At 36.1% G+C, this 21,005-nt stretch overlaps 1 protein-coding gene and 1 long non-coding RNA gene across 2 annotated transcripts in view; one reads left to right on the top strand and one right to left on the bottom strand.

The window, feature by feature from the left end:
• The window catches only part of Ltn1 (E3 ubiquitin-protein ligase listerin), a 51,741-nt gene extending 46,090 nt beyond the window's left edge, over positions 1–5,651 (top strand). Inside the window, exons 16-17 of the mRNA XM_070111075.1 lie at positions 2,866–3,033; positions 5,340–5,651. Of these exons, the coding sequence (XP_069967176.1) occupies positions 2,866–3,033; positions 5,340–5,399 (228 nt within the window). The 3' untranslated portion in view covers positions 5,400–5,651. The remainder of the gene's footprint in view (positions 1–2,865; positions 3,034–5,339) is intronic.
• A 9,031-nt stretch (positions 5,652–14,682) lies between these two features.
• On the bottom strand, positions 14,683–20,319 carry LOC118680198 (uncharacterized). Its single transcript, XR_004975699.2, has 2 exons — positions 15,111–20,319; positions 14,683–15,043 (listed from the first exon to the last, which is right to left on the bottom strand). It is a non-coding gene; the product is annotated as an uncharacterized lncRNA (long non-coding RNA).
• Between the last annotated feature and the right edge of the window lie 686 nt (positions 20,320–21,005).

Here is a 21,005-nt window from a genome sequence, read left to right as displayed (position 1 = left end):
TTGGAGGGGTTGATGTTTAGGCCAACCCCACTACACCATTCCTTTGCCAGCCTCAATCCCCTTTGTACAATATCGCAGAGAGTGTCTGCGAATTTACCCCTATCTAATATAACAATATCGTCCGCATATCCCTGACAGCGGACTCCGTTGCTAGTTAGCAGCTCAAGAAGATCGTCCACAACTAGGCTCCAAAGTAGGTGGGATAACACTCCACCCTGTGGAAGTTAGACTTATTGGTCTGAAGGAGTTTGCCAACGAATAGTCTTTCCTTCCTACATTGGGTATGAAGATCACCTTTGTAGTGCGCAAAGGTTCTGAGATATATGCCAGCGCCAGGCTATCCTTCATCAGCCGAACAAGGTGGGGCAGTAGGACCTGCCCCCCTGTTGCATAAAAGCTGGAAGGATGCCATCCGCACCCGGAGACTTATATTTTTCGAAGGAGACCACAGCCCACTTGATGGAGTCCGCAGTGAAGAGCTGTTTTGCGGCTGTCCAATCTAAGCGAGTTGGCTTTCGTTCGACCCTGGGTCGAATTAGGTCTTCTCGAATTGTTTTCGGGAAATGCACACGTAGAAGGGCCGTGGCTCTTTCCTCCGCGCTGGACGTATAGGTCCCTCCGGTCCCCTGTGCAGTGCTGCCTCTCTGCCGCTTGGTGTTTGGCGGCACCTGCCCACTCTTGCGCTTCGCGGCTTGGGTGGTTGAAGGCGCTGCCCTTTCGCAACCCCGCCTAGCGGCCTCAGTTGCGTTAACCGGGCGTTGGCTTCGATTTCCGCTGCTCTTTTTACTGCTAGACGCGGTATTGCCACCCTTCCGCTTCTCCGAGGCAGGGGAGGCATTGTTTCCTCTCACCCTGTTACGCGCCAACTTTTCGTCTTCCTCCGGAGTCTTCCCCTCCTGGAGGTACCATTCGAGCCTGGCACCGCTCATGCCTTTCCTCCTGGGATCGTCCTGCCCGCCTGGACTGCCATTTGGTGGTAGAGGGGTCTTCCTCCCCTCTTCCGTTTTCGTTTGCGAGCCTTAAATTTAGTATTTCAAAAATAAATACTGAAACAATGAATATTATTATAAATATTATATTAATACAATTTAAAACTATAATTTTTCTGTAAGGTTATGGAAAGCCGCGTTGCAAAAATTTCGGGCAATCATAAAGGATCCATAACGTTGTATATTTCTGCTTGCGCTTTTGCTGCTATCTTGTTGGAATTTAATTTTTTCTTTCAGCCTAATTAATTTGTTATTTAAGGAAGGCTTTTCTTTAAAATATATGCTGTGATAATATATTCAATAACATTTTACATTTCCAATCGTTCTATACATTAGTCTTCGCTGAAATAACCTTCCACCCAGATTTGTATACGCATATCTGATATATTTTAAACAAGTGCGCAATAAACGCAATCAATAACAAGGAACTGTTCTCAAACTTCGTTGCATAAGTCAGTGCGTTTGTCCCTATTATTTCTGCCTCTAGTGTATGATCCTTGACACTTTGAGAGGTTCGGTTTTGTAGATGAGCGGTTACGGAATACTGCTACGCTCAGAAAATGCCATTATTCGAGAACCTATAAAGTACCATAACTAAGCCGACAATAATGATACAAAACTTTATTTTGGTAATTTGATACAACGAATCGTATTAAGGAGGGACACATGTGGTTTGAAAAAATCTTAAATTGTTTACTGTTTAATGGATTGTACGGGTTGCAAAGTTTGATTTGCAATTGTACAACAACAAATAACAAAAAATATTCCATGCCTGCAAAATACAAGGTACTATTCAAAAGTTCCTAGTGGCGCCATCTGTCTGAAATTGTTATTCCTCAATTGTGTATTCTTCAGTGTTGTCGTATAAAATTTATATAACAGCTGACTTGTATAACAGCTGAGATATCGCGCTACATGTGACATTACATTTGTAGTGTCGGTCGGAAAATGAGCATCGAACAAAGAGCCAACATTAAGTTTTGTTTTAAACTTGGTAAAACTTTTACCAAAACTCATCAAATGATGAAACAAGTTTATGGCGATGATTGTCTATCCCGTAGCCGTATTCACGAGTGGTTTAAACGTTTTCAAGAGGGACGGGAGGACTTGAAAGACGACGAGCGTTCGGGCCGGCCGAAAAAAACACGGAAATTGTGCGTGATTTCATTAAAAAAGAGCCGAAATCATCGCTTAAATATATGGAATCGGAATTGTCAATATCCGCAGCGTCGATTTATCGTATTTTGACAGAAAATTTGGGCCTCAGAAAGGTTTGTGCTCGATTTGTCCCGCACACTTTGAAACAACATGAAAAAGACCTCAGAATTCAACATTCAAGAGACATCATTAAAGAGGCCAAAAAGGACCCAAACTTTTTGTATTCGATTGTGACTGGTGATAAAACATGGTGCTTTGAATATGAGCCCGAAACCAAGCGCCAAAGTGCGAAGTGGCAGTCTTCAGAGGAGGGGAGGCGCCATCCTCAACGCTATATATGTCGGTAAAAAAGTCATTCAATAACCTTCTTGAACGTGCAAAACGTTGTATTCAGGCGGAAGGAGACTATTTTGATTTTTCAAAAAAAAAAAACAAATAACATTCATTTTTTAATAATAGTCCTGAAACTTTTGAATTGCACCTTGTATACTTCACCAAAATCTATGTTAATTTTCGTGCTATGAGGCAAAACAAAATAATTTAACTCTGTTCCAACTGTAATATTACATATACACACATACATTTCACTTCTCGTGCATCTCTTGCATATTTTTGTATATAATTTTTTACATTTCGTGCTATCTTGCAAGAGTAAGAGAATTCTTCTAATATTACCGAACTGAATAATATAGCACATTATTAATTATTTTTCATACAGAACGGAACAATAATAGATGGATTAGCGCTGTGGAAGAATAACTTGGATAAAAAGTTCGAAGGTGTAGAAGAGTGTTACGTGTGTTATACCGTTATTAATCAAGATACCTATCAGTTACCGAAACTCACATGCAAAACTTGCAAAAAGAAATTTCATGGTTCGTGTTTGGTAAGTACCACTTTTTATCACTATATTTGACAAAAGGTAAAATTTGAAGTGAATTTAGTCATCTAATCTATGTTGAAAAAAATTAAGATTCGTAACTATGTTGAAATTATTTTTTGGTTTCGAAAATTCCATTTCCTATTTTGTAAGGTTAAAATTCTACAAATTATTCCCCCACTCTTCCTATACACTGTATTTAGTTATGTGCCCATAAGTTTTCGATTGGGTTGATGACAATATTTTTGCTTGGGATGATTATCTGATATCTACATTATAATATCAATGTATTCGGATTTACCGGATCAGTGGACCGGAGTAATGCATGCTTCTTCATGAATGTTTTGAAAATGTTTAAACACATTTTATTTGTCATATTATCTTCAATATTTTGCTTTCACCAACACCGTACCTTGAAAATATATTACCACCAGGGTTGCAATTATGCATTAAAAAATAATTGAATTAACATTTAAATTAATTTTTTTTGCAAACCTTAAAATCTTAATTAAATATAATACAGGATTGAAAAAAATTTTAATCCCAAGTTTATATTTAAAAATTAAAAAAAAAAAAAAACCAATTGTTTTTGAATTTACATTTTTTCACGCTTGCGTACTTATTCCCATTTTGAACTCGAGCTCGCACAGAGCACTAACCAAACTTACTAATTCATGTCTTTCTTTTCATTTTTTCATTATGATTTCATGTAATTCATGGAACTAATTCCTTTGAATTTGTTTAAAAAAGAAAAAAACCAAACAATAATAAATACCTGTATGATGCTGTACCACATAAATGACAACCATTAACTTTAAAAGTGAAATGTGGTCTTGCAAAGTGTGCATTAATTACCTCAATTCAATAAAATGGGTCGCTGGGAAGCGTAACGGTCAGCAGAAGAGCAAAATTTACGTTTACGTTCTGCTAGCAAAAGCTATTTAGAAATTTGTGAAATAATGAAGTTAAGTCGTTTCACTATTCGGAGTATAATCAAGCGTTTTAAAGATGTGCGTTGTCTTCATAGTTTCGAACGTTTGGGCCGCCCGCTTAGTTTAGTTCTAGGAGAGGGGGAGTATGTAGTTCGTAAAATAAAATTAAAAATTCAAAACTAACTTGAAAAAAGATGGTTGCGGAGCTTAAGGAAAAATTAAATAAACATGTTCATGCGAAAGCAGTGCGGCGTGTGCTTATTCGTAACTGGTACAAATCTAGAAGTTTGAAAAGCACAACGTAACAATATTGGATCTGAGGTGACATGTAAGATGGTGCACTTCATGTCAAATCGTTTAAATGAAGTTATTAAACTCAAAGGTTCAAATACCCTTTATTAAATTTGCCCGTTATTTTCCATCTTCAAATAAAACTTCTAACAGTGCTTGAACTTTTGTCCACTGAAATATATTCGGTTTTTATTTAAATTATGGTAACAAAATAACCATACCCATTGCATAAATGAAATTAAGCATAGAGATAGATAACACAAAGCTAAGTATATGACTAGTACACTATTTGAATCTGCTTTTTATATTAACGAAACTTCAGGGAACTAAAGGAATCAACATCCGCTGTGCCAAAACTTTTGTCCGTTAGTGTATATGTACGAAATTTTAAGCTTCTGCCATCTTACATATTCAAGTTGTAACTAAAATTAAAATTTTGTTTCCATATGAGTGGTTTCCATTGAATATCAGGTTTTCTTTTTCATGTAAATGTTTTCATTTTTAGTGACGATTTGTAGTTTGAAACGAACTCTTCATACTCTAGCATTGTATTTGTCGCTGTTGCTTTGGCAACTACTAACTGTAGAATGGGAAAAGTTTGGAACACCGCTTTCTTCTTGTGATTTATTACTGGTTGGGCTTCACGTGAGCTTAACCAGCTTTGGTCACCTCTTATTACTTGCGCAAACACAAGATTCTTCTCTTCGCCCTTAGCAGGGTCACCTTTCAGGAGATGTAGTTTTTACAAGTTGTACAATGGTAGTTGTACACGAATTACAATAATATTAAAAACATGGCCCGTTTGTTTGAAAGAGGTGGGATCATATCAACACTTTTTTGACTGTCCCACATTTGCATATTCAGGAAATCACGTGAACTAGCAGAAATTAAAATTTTTAAGCAGATTTGTGATAGGTTTAAAGCACATTACCGAAACATGATATCCAATAAATTATTAAATGTCAAAAGACATTATACAAATTATATATTTTATTACGATTAGGCTGTAAATAAATTGTATTATGTTAACATACAACTTTAATATTTAAAAATACTAAATGTTTTTTATTTACTTAACTTTTATTGCAGTACAAATGGTTTACAACCAGCAGTAAATCAACATGCCCAATCTGTCGAAATGTTTTCTAGTGATAGAAATGAGTCGACTATTAAAAAAAAAAAACAAGCAATTCATGAAGAGGGGCGGATGTTGTTCATTCCAAGGCTGCTTACAAATAAAATTAATGGAAACTATACCTATATGTACTAATAAATATTCATAATGATATAAACACTGTATATGTATATCTATGGAACTGACTATCGGTTGTTTATTCAAAGCACAACCCCTATACCTTCAAAACTGTTTTGTAAAAATATATATTTGTTATAATACATTTTTGTTTATTCAAAGCACAACCCCTATACCTTAAAAACTGTTTTGTAAAGATATATATTTATTATAATACATTTTAGATTGTTTATAACTTGTTATTGCGTTGAGCTATGTGGAAATTTTTAATTTCTAGTGCATCATCCCTGTCGGAGTAACGTAAATAGGTGACAAACGCAAAAGTAAAATTGCTTATATAAAACGAGTAAGGAACCGCTAAGTTCGGTTGTAACCGAACATTTCATACTTTTGCAACTGGCAAGGACCAAAGCCGGCTAAATAACTTCAGATGTTGGTAATATCCATAATTTTGCGAAAGGGTTCAACATTATTGTTCGGCGAGATTACAATAAAGTAGCCTGCCTTAGTTTTATTACTATACTTTACTTCCCGTCAGCGAAAATTATACTAAAATCATTGTGGGCAAAGAAATGGAACGGCTGATTGCATTAATTTTTGACATTGCTAAGGTATACTTGAGAACTTATATTCAAGTCATTTTATAAATATAAACATATATAATATATGGAGGAAAGACACAAAGATACATTGTTATTAAAAACACACGCTCTCATTTCAATAAAATAAGTCCCTCATTGGCTGATGTATATGGTATAAAATCAACTGGAAGTTCGAAAATCTTTTTATTACTTGTAGGTATATGAAATACCGATTTAACCAATTTTTGACATAAGGATATATGTATTTTTATCAAAGATTTTCAATTTATATCATACAGATTGACCGATATTTTCGGCAAAAAGTCAGCCATACGCACTGGGATCCACATATTTGGAGTCTGGGTTCTTCAAAAGTTATGGTACGATTTAGACAATTTTTGGGCGTAAGATGAAATACCTTGAGGATGAAGGCACTATTTGTGCAAAGTTTTATTTGGATACGTTGATTGGTTCCTGTTTTGTATGCTGGAAAGTGAAAGAATTAGATGGAATTTAATTTGTGTTATATGGGAAGTAGGCGGGGTGTTTGTCTGATTTCACCGGCGGCGCCACACGCACTTTTAAAATTTTTTTTAGCCCACAGGTGCTTCTTGCTAGTGCTTAGTTATGGCATTTTTTTCCAAAAAAGTTTCATTACGATATCTCAATTTTTACTCAAGTTACAGCTTGCATGGACAGATGGACGGATAGACACTCACCCGAAATTCAATTCGTCTTGTCATCCTGATTTTTTTAACCCTAAATCTAACTCGATTATTTTTAGGTGATACAAACAACCGTAAGGTAAACAAAACTATTATATAGACATGTTGCAAGAGTATAAAAATTAAATGAATAAGTAAGTTTCCCCTCTTACAGATAAAAAGGTCTTCGCTACTAGAGAAATGAAAGCGCTACTAGAGTGCTACCTACTAGTAGCGCTACCCCAGCTGGAGTGTCTTAAGTTCGCACCCGAGTTAATAATGACATTGGTTCTTCTTTGCCTAGTCTTAGCAAGAGTCCTATTCAGCAGCGCTCGATACTGAAGACGTATTCCTCGATCGGAGATCTCAACGGAGTTCTCTCAACCTACACCTACCACATCGACTTTATTATGACGGGAAAGGAAAGTACTCCGAGGATTGCCAGGGTTTCATACTCAGGTAACCGAATACCTCGACACAAGCGTTCAGTGAACACTGTTCACCAAATTCAAACTTTAGTTTTAAACATAATCTGTGTAAAATCCCAGGTCAGATGTCTGTTAGGAAAGTAAATGTAAAACCCCAAGTCTGATGATCGTTAGGACTTTTTCAGACCATGAAGCCCGCAGGTCATTTAGCCACCGACATACGCTGTGTTCAAGATGTAGACAAATGCAGTCCTGTGCACAATTAGCAGGCACAAAAACCGATACCACTAGTTGATTGCTCAAAAATCTTTGTATTGGGTATATTGATGTTGGAGGAAATATTGAACCGATTTTACTAATTTTTTACACAACAGCAGAATATTATAGATATATTATGTTTTCTGAATTTCAGTAATATATCTCACCAATTCTCTGGTATTTTTGATGAAAACTTAGATTGTGGCACTTAGGTTTTAATACGTTTAGTATCAATGCGCTATTTTAGGACTGATCCTCGTACCAAATGTAACGCAGAATCCCACTTACATAGCTTTGAAAACGCAAGTCTTTTGTTTTACTCCAAAAGTCCTAGATATGGATCACCAGGCCTTTATAAATCCAAGAAGCGCTTTGAGTATATTATACATTTTTTAAGTCGGTTAAATCCCAGCAATTTCGTGAGATTCCTCGAAAGTGTGTCTACCGAGATGTTTTGAACTCAGCGTTGCAAAAGCTGAACAGTTGAGAAGAAGTGTTTAGATGATTCCACCTCGGTTTCTTTCATACAGCTTTGGTAATTTATTCGTAGGACAAGATATGTAACCTCACTCCATGTGAGCCTATTGAACAGTTTACAATCAGAATGCTTACCATGCCGGCGAACTGAACCTTGCTAAGCGAAAGTAGTTCAAAGGACCTCACTCGTTCCACTTTGGCCTGAAGACACAGATCCAACGCTAGAGTGTAAGAGGACAGCGATTCGTTGCCAATATGATAAATTTGGGGTCAGGGTGCCTAATCTAGTGAGCGATTCCGCTGAGACCCGGCACTCAAACAAGTTGCATAACAAAGTATATGATACTATTGATAAAGATGTCAAGCATTTCTTGACAAGTCGTAAACGTACTGCCAGCGAGCTCAAGCTCAAGTATGACAGTTCGCTATAGGTGCAGTACATCTACAGCTACCTTGATAACAGCCATTTCCGCTTGAATGACACGGCAGTATACTGATAGTCTGATGCTAGAGTAGATGGAAAGCTCCAACATTGCAGCTGCTTACAAAGTGTGGTTTTTCTAGCGCTTTAACCAAGCAACAACCACATAAAAGAAATGGTCATTGAAATTTTTTCCAATTAGATATCAAATGTGCACTTTCCCTTGATGCCTAGATCTTCCCTGTTCCAGATAAAAAGGTCTTCGCATCCAATAAAACCGAAAAGCTACTCACCTCCAGCGCATATATCCGAGCTCATCCAGACGGTGTGTCTTGAGTTCGCGTCCGAGCCAATTATGATATTAGCTCTGCTTTGCTTGGACTCAGTTGTATCCCAATGATCCTGCCATTCGTTTAGACTATTTTGCCATTATTCGTAAATGTTCGTACGAGTACTCTTGAACCACACTCTTTTCAACTCAAGCGACATGATATCTGGTGCAATTATACCAGATGTGATACTAACAGCTTCATGCGAAACTGCGCAAAAAGCATGTTAGCCTGAACAGCGAATTTACCAGCTATACGTAAACTTCATATGTTAGTGCCGGGTCTTATACATTTTTCACACATAGGATAATAGCTTGGCTAGTTTTTGTCAAAAGTAACATCTCTTTTTAATTTTGACAACCTATAATGGCCATATTTCGCGGTAAGACCGAAATTACTCGATAAGCTTTTTCACAGCTTTTTTTCATATGCGTTTTGTACCTCAATCAACCTTCAGAGTATTGGTCTCTCATTATTCTTCGGCTCGTAATCAGTACTGCTACGGTTTTCTGTCCCGCTGGTGAAGTGACTGCACACATGTTTTCTATTTGATGCAACTATTTTGCTACTATTTCCGCAGCAATTTCATCCGCATATCCTATAATTTTCGCTTCTTTCGACAGAGGGAGGCGGTATATTCCGTTATGGAGTATATTCCATAACAGGGTCCCAACTTGTATCCATGTTCACGCTTCCTGCGAAGCCCGTATTGATTTCTACATTAAGATTACACCATCTAAAACAACACCAACACTAAACACCATCAATTAAAAATTTTGTGTAGACCTCTGTAATGCGTATTGCGATCTTCAGAACCCGATTTGGGATGACATTAGGCTCTGTTGCTTTTAGCATTGCCGAAACGTGCAGCGGCATTTCTGACTGCTGTGTTAGTAACCATTGATATACTTATTATGCTCCAAATTTTCGCTGGGTAATATCTCTTATTCCCGCACTTGTACAGGAAAAACTGTTTTAACTACATTTTAGAGAGAGTTGGACGGGTCGGCACTTGTGCTGAAGGACCTCAAACATTGGCCATGATCAGAATATGTTCTCGCAAAGTTCTTTGAAGTAGGGCGCTTTAATTTTTTTGTAGCCTTTTTCAGTTCTTTTTGTTTGGTTTTGACGATTTCCGAAGTCTTTCATGGTCCACCGCTGGTACTGTCGCCTCGCTTTATTGCAAGCGCTTCTGAGTTGTTCGATATCGCTGCTCCACCAATAAGCTGGCTTTCGTTTGAAGTTTTGGTTTTTTTCGAATTAAGAGGGATTCGCAGGCTTTGAGAACTTGTGGTACTAGTTTTTCTTGTTGATTTGCATATTCTTTCATATCACACACCCGCCGCTCTGTCATTCGTATTATATATAATAGAACAAGGACCTTTATTTACAAAAGTGTTCCTAAAATATCAAGTAGACAAAAGGCTTTGAGTAAATCATGCTCTCGCTGATTTGTGCTTCTGCTTCCCTGTTCTAGGGCCTACTCCTACAATTTATCAACAATCTTTCCAAAAGCAGGCTGCGAAAGACTTGATGGTAAGTAACAGCTATAAATGTATATTCTAAATATTTTTACTCTCGTATAGAAGGATTTATTCGTCAGTGGTGTGACTCGCATCATTTTGTCGCCCCTTGCCCAAAAACACTTTTTTTTTATTATCAGACACCCATGTAGTAGAGTTCGAAATTTTGTATTGCTCACAGATAATTACGACATGTATTTTCTTTGCGTACACGGTTTGGTTTAAATATTCTGGGTAGTATTTTCCTTGCTTTACTTTTTTGTAGACCTTTACGTAAATAGGACATCCTCTGCTGTCAATTTGGTGATTTCTGCTCGCTCTTTCCTCGGTTTTACATAAGACTCAAATTTGTTCTTTATGACTGTCCTTCGAACAATATCCAATTTCTCCGTATTTCATGGAACATTTACTGTTTAAAATATCGGTATCAGTTTTTTATACTCTTGCAACATGTTGCTACAGAGTATAATAGTTTTGTTCATCTAACGGTTGTTTGTATCACCTTAAACTGATCGAGATAGAAATACAGTTTTGTATATATAAATGATCACGATGATGATACGAGTTTGATCCGTTTAACTTTCTGTCTGTCCGTGCAAGCTGTAATTCAAGGAAAAATTTAAATATTTTGATGAAAGTTGGTACAAATATTCCTTGGTACATTACGAAGTTCGGTATTTTATATGGACGAAATCACCACTGCCACGCCCACAAAACGCTATTAATCGAAAACATATAAAGTGCCATAACTCAGCAATGTATAATATCTCCTATATCACCCAAATTTGCACACGACAAATCCATTCGACACCTCTTACGACAGTGTGAAAACAGATGTAATCGGATGATAAAACCGATCACTCCCCATAAAACGGGCTTGTTCAAAACTACTAAAAGTGCGAAATATCAAAAACTAATTATGTCAGAGGCATTAAATTTTACTTCCGGGATGGTACTAGAGGTGTGTATAGGAGCCGGTATCAAAATTGGACGGCCCACCTTTAGGTGAAATAACATATCTCGAGCAATATCAACCAAATTCAGTAGGTAACATTATTCTGTTCTACCTTAGATACAGTGCTAAAATGAGCGAAATCGTACCACTACCACGTATATATCCCTAATATAACAATTTTCAACTCAATCTGATTCTGTCACTTCCGGTATATAAAACAAGAACCAATGAATATGTCAGGATAACACAAATAGTACTTTTAAGGTATGCCATATTAAGACTAAAAATCAGTTTTGAGGGTTCAAACCGTATAAATACCGAAGATGTCACCCCAGTGCCAATGGCTGATTTTTTACCGAAAGTAGAAAACCTCTTGATAATAGTATGTCTTTATGCTAAAAATTTTTTGAATCATGTCAATACTTCCCTTAACCCCATATACCTAATACAAAGATTTTCGAACTTCCGGCTGACTTTATTCCGCATATATCGGCCAAAATATGTGTTATCGTAATAATATTGAAAGAGCGTGATTTTTTAATAACGGTGCATCGGTAGAAAGATTGCCCCAGCCCCCATATAAATAATAACAGTATTTTGAAACATCCGGTTGTTTTTACTCCTTATATATTGGCGATGGAATTTGAGGTACCTTAATGAAACTCAGAGAGCATCTTTTTATACTCTCGCAACCTGTTGCTACAGAGTATAATAGTTTTGTTCACCTAACGGTTGTTTGTATCACCTAAAACTAATCGAGTTAGATATAGGGTTATGTATATATAAATGATCAGGATGAAGAGACGAGTTGAAATCCGGGTGACTGTCTGTCCGTCCGTCCGTCCGTCCGTACAAGCTCTAACTTGAGTAAAAATTGAGATATCTTTATGAAACTTGGTAGACATGTTTCTTGGTACCGTGAGACGGTTGGTATTGCAGATGGGCGTAATCGGACCACTGCCACGCCCACAAAACGCCATTAATCAAAAACAAATAACTTGCCATAACTAAGCTCCGCAATAAGATACAAGACTGTTATTTGGTACACAGGATCACATTAGGGAGGGGCATCTGCAGTTAAAACTTTTTTTTAAAAAGTGGGCGTGGTCCCGCCTCTAATAGGTTTAATGTGCATATCTCCTAAACCGCTATTGCTATAATAACAAAATTCACTAGAAGCAAATGTTTTTAGCATTTCTATTGACGGTGTGAAAATAGTTGAAATCGGGTGGCAACTCCGCCCACTCCCCATATAACGGTACTGTTAAAAACTACTAAAAGCGCGATAAATCAAGCACTAAACACGCCAGAGACATTAAATTTTATCTCTGAGATGGTATAAATTGGCTTTATAGGAACTGCGTTCAAAATTAGTCAGTGGGCGTGGCACAGCCCCATTTTAGGTGAAAACCCATATCTTGAGATCTGCTCAACCGATTTCAACCAAATTCGGTGCATAACGTTCTTTTCATGTTTCTATGTCATAGTGCGAAAATGGGCGAAATCGGACTACAACCACGCTTACTTCCCATGTAACACTATTTTTAATTCCATCTGATTCTTTCACTTTCCACTATGCAAATCAGGTAACAATGATTATATCGGGGTAAAACTTTGCGTGAATAATGCAATTAAAGTATGCCACCTTGCGGCCAAAAATTGTCTAAATCGAACCAAAACTGTTCAAACCCCTAAGTACTAAATATGTGGACCCCAGTGCCTATAGTTGACCTTCTACCGAAAATATCTGTCAATCCACAAAGAAATCTCAAACGAGTATACCATTTGACTTTGCGAGAGTATAAAATGTTCGGTTACATCCGAACTTAGCCCTTCCTTACTTATTCTGTTAATAATATTGTAACGGATTTCTCGATAAATCGTCTACCTTTTATCTCTCTCTTGAGTTCGAACACTGGGTTGTTAAATAAAAGTTCGAATTTAATGGCTATACACTTATATTTATATCTAACTCCAATAACTTAATTATTTATTACTGATTATCCGAGCTTACTACTTCTTACTTATATCTCAATTGCTCTGCACATTCCGGCAGCCCTTATATAGTTGATCTTTAACAAAAGTTCACCACTAGAACATTCTGCATCTACGAATTCGCTGTCTAGTTGCTTCTGGCAATTTATTGTCGATTCGATTTTGTTCTGTAATCCATGTTTGTCACAATATGTACTAATGCCAAAAATAGATAAAATGGGGGATTTTAATATAATTTAAGCTGACGCGAAGTAAAATATAGCAATAAACTTAAGTGAGTCTATGACCTATATACATATATATAAATTAATAAAATACCAAATTTTAATATAATCCATTCACGATTTCATCGGAAAACGAATGCTGAATTCTTTCTCAAAATTTTTTAACACCTAAAGGTATTTCCCCGGTGAATCCGAACTTAGCTTTCCCCTTTTTTTTAAACTTGCTTTTCTCGTATTCTGCATACTAGCCAACCAGTCATAATATAATATTTGGTCGCTTAACAATAGCCTCGCTTGTTGTACTGGGATACTTATTTGCCCTATTAATTTTACGAAGGGATGGCCTCGACTATGTCTCCCTTCGGCGTGATTTCGTCCTAGTCTCGAATTTCTAACGTTTCCACAACAGTCAAAGTTCTTACATACTCCTGGTCTCCTAATACCTATCTATTTCATCTAGGTATTCATGAGTACTTCCTGTTTGTGCACTTCTTAGCTCGACGAAGACCTTTTCTTAGGCTATCTTCCTTAATCACGAGAGATTTTTGCTCAACTGCTTAAGATCTTATTTTTTCTTTTGGGTTTTATACCATTTTTTCTTTTGGGTTTTATACCAGGATTCGTCAGTTGGTGTTTTATTTTTCCTTTCCTTGGGCAAAATTTCTCACTTGTTTGTTTTTCTAAGTTTTTAAGTTTTGCATGATCTTTTTGCGCACATGCATGCAGCTTCGAGGTCGCGATGAGGAGTTCTCTCATGGGATTATGATTCCTTTCTGACAGTTTGACAAAACAAATAAAAAGAATTCGTTGGTTCAAATTTTGAAATTAAATATATTTTAATAATACCTTTCGCAGTATGAAGCTGGTAATCGGGGGACTTGGCTACTAGAATATTCTGGTCATAGTATAGAATTATTCTTACTTACTCCATTTGGAAATCCCGACCCAGGTTCACTAGAACGCAGATTCAACCAGCAACACGCAAAAACATCGTAGAGCGCGTTATAGGAGTTATAAAAAGTCGTTTTCTTTGTTTAAATCCTACCTTGCCGTAAACGCTACATGTACATATGTATGTTGTGCCCTACATAACAAATAATATGTAAATGTTATAAAATAGATGATTTTGAACCATAAATGGGGTTAGAAGCCGATACAATTGACGAGGAAATAGTTGTGAATAAGGAAAGCAACAGTTTAAATAATATTGGTAAACATTTAAGAGATTCCGTTGTAAGAAATTTGCTATTACAAAAAGCATAAATTTAAGTAAAATACATACAAATTGTTTGTGCATAAGTAACTGGAGTGTATTTATTTTGATAATTCATTTTTAAGCATTCTCGTTTTTATTTTAACTTTTTCTTGTTGTAACTGCTCCATTCTGATGTTATGCCTTTTTCCCCTCTAAACTCTGTGCTTTTATTCATAATTTTTTGCTGGCACTCACTAATCCACATGGAATGTTGTGGTAATTTTTTTCATGAGAATCTTGAATGCCCTCAACGGCCGCGAAAATTCCACAAATCTTAAAAACACATTCGTCGCTATTTGTTAATATTATATATGCTTATTGAAGGGTCCACTCCATGTTGCTCTAGACTCCAAATTGTTTGCACATAACGCCTTTTTAACATATACCATATCTTAATAATTAACATAAACATACATCTTCAAATTCATTCATTTTATATTCAATCAAATACCACTTACTTTTTTCCATCCCTAACGTTCCTTCAGGAGTGGCCCTTCAGCATTCAGCAATGTGGCTAGCTCCTTCCACTTCTCATTAACAGCCATTCTGTATGCGTTTCCATAAATTCAACTAATATTCTTGTTTTGATTAATTGCGTTTTTAAGTTTAAAGAATAACGTTTACATATATATTTTGTTTATTTTTATTTTATCTGTATATAATTAGACTGGATAAAATTTATACCGTTGGAAAGGAGAATACGTGTAGAAGTGCACAACTGCAAGCGCATTGTTGTACTTTGTGTGTAGCACACTGATCTTTGTTAAAATTACATTTTTATTGTTTGTGAAAAATAAACACACATTGAAGTGGAATTAACCTTTGATATTATTCGTTTTATTTTGGGTAGTTAGAAATTTTTTGATTAATTTTAAGAGCATTGTGTGATAGTTAATTTTTTGAAAAAATGTTTTCAAGGTCAATTTTATTTAGTTGGGTGATTGATTAGATCAACAACAATAACGAAATACAAGCAGGAAGTAATAGAATTTTTTCCCGTTTTCTTTGCATGAACTTAATTGCTTGCAACTTTTATCGAAAATTGAATTATCAGCGATCATTTTATTTTGGTGCCTTAAAAATTTTTAAAAACAAAACAATAGAGAAACTATGCAATTGAATAGAACACGAAATGTAATTAATACTACAAATTGGTGAATTTGATGAAGTTGTTTTTTTTCTACAACTTTGTTTAGATTTTGTTCAAATTCTTCAATTGAATTTTCTTTTGGTCGAATTTCGACCACTGGCGACACAGCGGAAGCGGATTTTCTTTTTGCAGTGTGGGTGGGGACGACCTTACTCGTACGTGATTTAGCCATTGGCCACCACAGTAGCGCTGTGTAATGCCTCGTTGTATAAATTCACAGTTGGAAATTATAAAAAATTTATTTATTGATTACCAGTTAAAAAATTTAATTTACTTCATTTATTTTTGATAGTTCAAAACTCGGCTGATTTAATGTACCACATAATAAAAAAAATTATTTAAATACCCTACAACACGGTGGTAACCAATTCACTACCACACTCGTAAAATTTCACTTCTTATCCCACTAACCTTTTAAATGAAAAACTCTGCTGTAAGAGTAGCAACATTGATCATGCATGAATGCTAAAAAATGAGACGCACATATAGATTTACCATTTTCCATCAACAATGGCCGGCAATATTTGTAAACAAATTTTGAGGTAAGCGCGTGTTTTGATATGCTCGGTAAAATTTATATTATATTACTTTGTTTTATAGATTCAAAAGGCGTTTATAAAGAAAGCAGGTTCTTGAATTTTATGTTTTTTCTAAAGCATTTATTAAATATAATTACAGAGGAAATCAAGTGATATTTTTCTCAATGGTGATTCCAAGGTAGGTTGCCTTATTTTGTGATTTAAGGTTGGAAATAATACTTACATTTTCTTGCCTCGTCTAGGTTGTATTGCTTTGCTATTTGCAGCGCATGATTCACGAAGTATGTAGTGACCGAGGCCTTCAGATGGTTGATTGGTGATATTGATACGCGTTTTCGGCAGGCATTTCCTAACCCTGGCGAAACAGTGGGTACTCTGGTTTGGGTGAACGTGCTTCACAGTTAAGCGTGGTTGCGCGATGCTTAAATGAACTACTTATTCATTTACTTTGTGTATTTTTTAAGTGTTGTTAGATGACACTCAACAATTTCCATTTTATTGCTGAGTCGTCATATAACGCAATATTGAGTTGTGAGAAGGCTACAAATACAAACAACAGACAAAACCGAAAAGAGAGGAGGAACAAAATTGGCGACAGATGTATGATAATATACATACATACATCCTCCGTAAACGTCCCTTGAGGAAAATCAAAGAGAGCGTGTTCATTTCATCTTTTAATTATTATATGTACTCACACATATTTGTTCGTATACAATTGCATATTGCATATTCAAAGTCCACATTGGCACATTTCTAGCAATACCCCTTATTCTTGTTAAAACATAAGCAAGCAGGATTGCATACAAAACATAAAAGATTACATGCTCACATATTTCGTGCATACTTACATACATATGTACCAAGTGCATTGATCTCTTCAACGAGCTCATAAATATATACGTCGTGTATTAGGGTGTACCTAAATTCGTCAACATAAGGACATAAAAAGTATTGTTAAAATAAAAATGCGGTCCTTAATAAAACAATTAAGAAAATATTATTTAAAATCGGGATAAGTAAATACAAAAATGTATTAATAACACTGAAAACACGTTTTTAAAATATAATCCGAAATATCAAAGCTTTATTCACCTAAAAGAGTATTTGGTAACAATTATCATTTATCGCTTCATATACATAAATCAGATATACACTGAGAAAAATTTAATTCGTTTTGACAAATATTTCAACATACTTCAGAGAGATACCCCGCAGGACAGGTTGCAAATGGCAAAGATTTTTCAGTTCTGAGACTGAAAGTCTAATACGATACTGCACTCGCTTTTCTTCTTTACCGATTCAAGACAACACTGAATCGTTTTTAGAAATAAAAAAACCAAATCTTGACAATTTTTGGACTCGTCTCCAAGCGGCTCATGACGCTATAGTGGATTCTGACGATGGAGATCTACCACAAAATTTTAAATCATCGGCTTACGCAATATACGAAAATTTCTTAGACGAATATGAAGCTACAAAAGCTATGATATCCGATCAATTAAATCCAATAAAAGCTATTGCACCTACTCCATATCGCAGAGTAGAGCTGCCACAAGTACAAAGTCAAGAGGCAAGTTCAGGCATTAACCTCGAGGTATCCGCATGTGACACAAAAACATTTTTGGGAGGTTATAAAGAATGGCCGTCCTTTCGGGACATGTTTGCAACCGTTTACATCAACCATCCTAAACTATCAAAAGCGCAAAAATTGTATCACCTTCGATACAAAAGAAAAGGTCAAGCAGGCGCAATAGTAAAACAGTTCGTACTTAATGACGACAATTTCAATTTGGCTTGGGAAGCTCTAAAATCTAGATATGAAACGAAATATTGGTCGATAAACAAGTAACGATATTAATAAATTTGCCTAAAATACAAAAATGAACAAGTGAAGAATTTGTTAAACTACTATCCACTGTTTCAAATTGTTTGTCGGTTCTATTGACACAAAATATTCCCACCGACAATTGGAACCCTATTCTGGTGAATATATGCACCGCAGCATTACCAGAAAAATCGTTACGTTTGTGGGAGCAATCGGTCTCATCGCGAAGAAAATGCCCAAAGTGGCAACAAATGAAAGGTTTCCTAACTACCCAGAATCGCTGAAAGAGTAGATAAAATACTAATTAAAACAAAAATTGAAAAATTAAACAGAAGCTTTTACAAAACGCAATCGTTCACATCCGAACAGAATAAACATACGTCATGCGAACGATGCACAAGAGAGCATAAACTACAATCTTGCGAGAAGTTTAAAAACTTAAAAGTTAACGAACGAAATAATTTTGTCAGATCAAAAAGACTTTGTACAAATTGCTTGTCACATGCGCATACATATAAAAATTGTAAAAGCAAATTCAATTGCTTCTATTGTCATAAAGGACACCACTCAATGGGCTCATATCCCAGTACACCCCAAAGCAGCGCTTATAAGAAAAGAACCACGGATTTATCTGCAAAAGAAAATAGGCATTAAAAACACAAACACTACACAGCGAAATTCAAAGTAGGGTATTACTACCCACAGCAGTCATCTCCATCGAACATCGAGGAGAACTCTACAAACTTAGAGACTTAGATACCAGGGATCACAACGAACTTCATAGCGTCTAAGGCACAAAATGGGCTAAAACTGCCAACAAATCAATCATATTTTGAAATTACGGGAATGGGCGGAAGAGTAGTCCAAAACTCAAACAAAATCTTCCCCATTACACCTCAAGCGGATAAGCGAATTGTAGCAGAAGCTGTCCTACCGCAACTTTGTAACATACTTCCAAGCTATCACATAAATAGCAAGCATTAGCAAAAGGTTTCACACCTAAAGCTAGCAGATCCTAACTGCAACACCCCCGCTCAAATAGATATTATAATAGGCAGCGACCTTATACCGCAAATAATACTTGAAGGTGTTGAAACAATTTCAACCACTCTTCTAGCCCTAATCCTATTGTTGGTTGGATCTTAAGTGGATTAGTTACGGAACGTTACCACCATAATCACTCCAGTTGATGAAAATTCACCTTATTTCACAACTAAGGAAATTTCGGGAGTTAAAAACACTACCACCCCCCATATCAATTACAACCTCAAAAGATCAGTATTGTGAAGACTTTTACAAAGCCACAATTACTAGATCAAATAATGGCAGGTACGTTATACGACTACCACTAAACTCACAATGTTCCAACACTCCACGAGTTGATAGTCAAAACAAAGTCAGAGTCGCTTCTGACAAGATCAGGTTTAAAAACACAAATATGTAACTTTTCGACCCCGCACGATGGCTCTTGAGTGCTCTTAAATGGCACGCTACTACTTGCCAAATTTTTGCATACGCACTTAACATAACATATAACAAAATTGTCCGAAGAAAGTCGAAAAATCGATACCCCTCTTATTCATAATTATGTACATAACAATTTAAATATACAGTATCGCACCTAGACTTACAACAAGCAAAGGTCGCACTTATCGCAACTATAAAAGCGCTCTTTATATGGGTAGTTTATGGGAAACACTTGTAAAGGTTGCAAATCTCAGTGAGATCCCCCACAGGTCAATATGGATATAACATTATTCCATCACCATGTGACCCCCCGCGCGCTCGATTACTTCAAAAGCAGTATGCCGAAGTACATACATATACCATTTTAGTAAATATGTTTAAAACTAGGCAATATATTCGCCTAGGGTGCCCAGGATTTAAGCCTCCCTCTACATGTACACACCCGGTAAAAACTGGCGCACCCTACAAATACACACCCCACCCGAGAACACCACCACACTCAGCAAGATGTCACCAAACGACGACACCCCATACCACCAAGCAACAAAAAGGAGGTCACCACGTTTTTACACTTCAACACGTTTTTACACTTCAATACGAAAGCGATCGATTCAACCGCGCGCGACAATTCGATTCAACCACCAAGAACCAAGTCAACATTTTTCGATGACAACAGCAATCCGGCACTACAAGTATATACCTTTTTGATCGACAACGATACGGCTTCGTTCAATCCGTTTTTCGGCATCGACCTTCGAAATAGACAAATAAATGTTCAAGCTTAGGTGAGAAAATAAGCATTATCTATACTAATATTATATATGCGAAAGTCCGTTTGTTTGTTAAGCTTTCACGCAAAAACTACTTAACAGATCATCATGAAATTTTGTACATATACTCTTAGAGGTGTCAGAATGAACTTAGGATACTTTTTATTACAAAATTTATAAATTTGTTACGAATTATTAAAAAAATTATTTTGGAAGATTATATATGTTTGGAAAATAATTTTGAAAATTTTGAAATTGAAAAAAAAAAGTTTGGCAGAAATGATTTTTTGTCGAAAAAATTAAAAATGAAAAAAACATAAATGTATAAAAAACGTAAATCAGAAATAACACAAATATTATTAGTTACTCTTATTAAATATAAAAATGCCTCGAAAGCGGAAATCGGCGCTGTCAAGAAATTCTACGCCGGTGCGTAAGGCTAAAGTTACACGAAATAAAGAATGTGAAGTTCAAGCAGAGCTGAGAAGGCAACAGCAAGCAGATCGACAACATGTTTTGAGAGCAGCTGAAACTTCTCATCAGGCACGAGTACGTTCGAAAAGACAAGCTAAGCAGCAGGAAGCTAGAAGAGCAACGGA

Source organism: Bactrocera oleae, chromosome 6 (assembly GCF_042242935.1).
Source record: "Bactrocera oleae isolate idBacOlea1 chromosome 6, idBacOlea1, whole genome shotgun sequence".
NCBI lineage: Eukaryota > Metazoa > Arthropoda > Insecta > Diptera > Tephritidae > Bactrocera > Bactrocera oleae.
The sequence above is the reverse complement of the archived record's forward strand: the minus strand, read 5'-3'. Positions and strand labels throughout refer to the sequence as shown.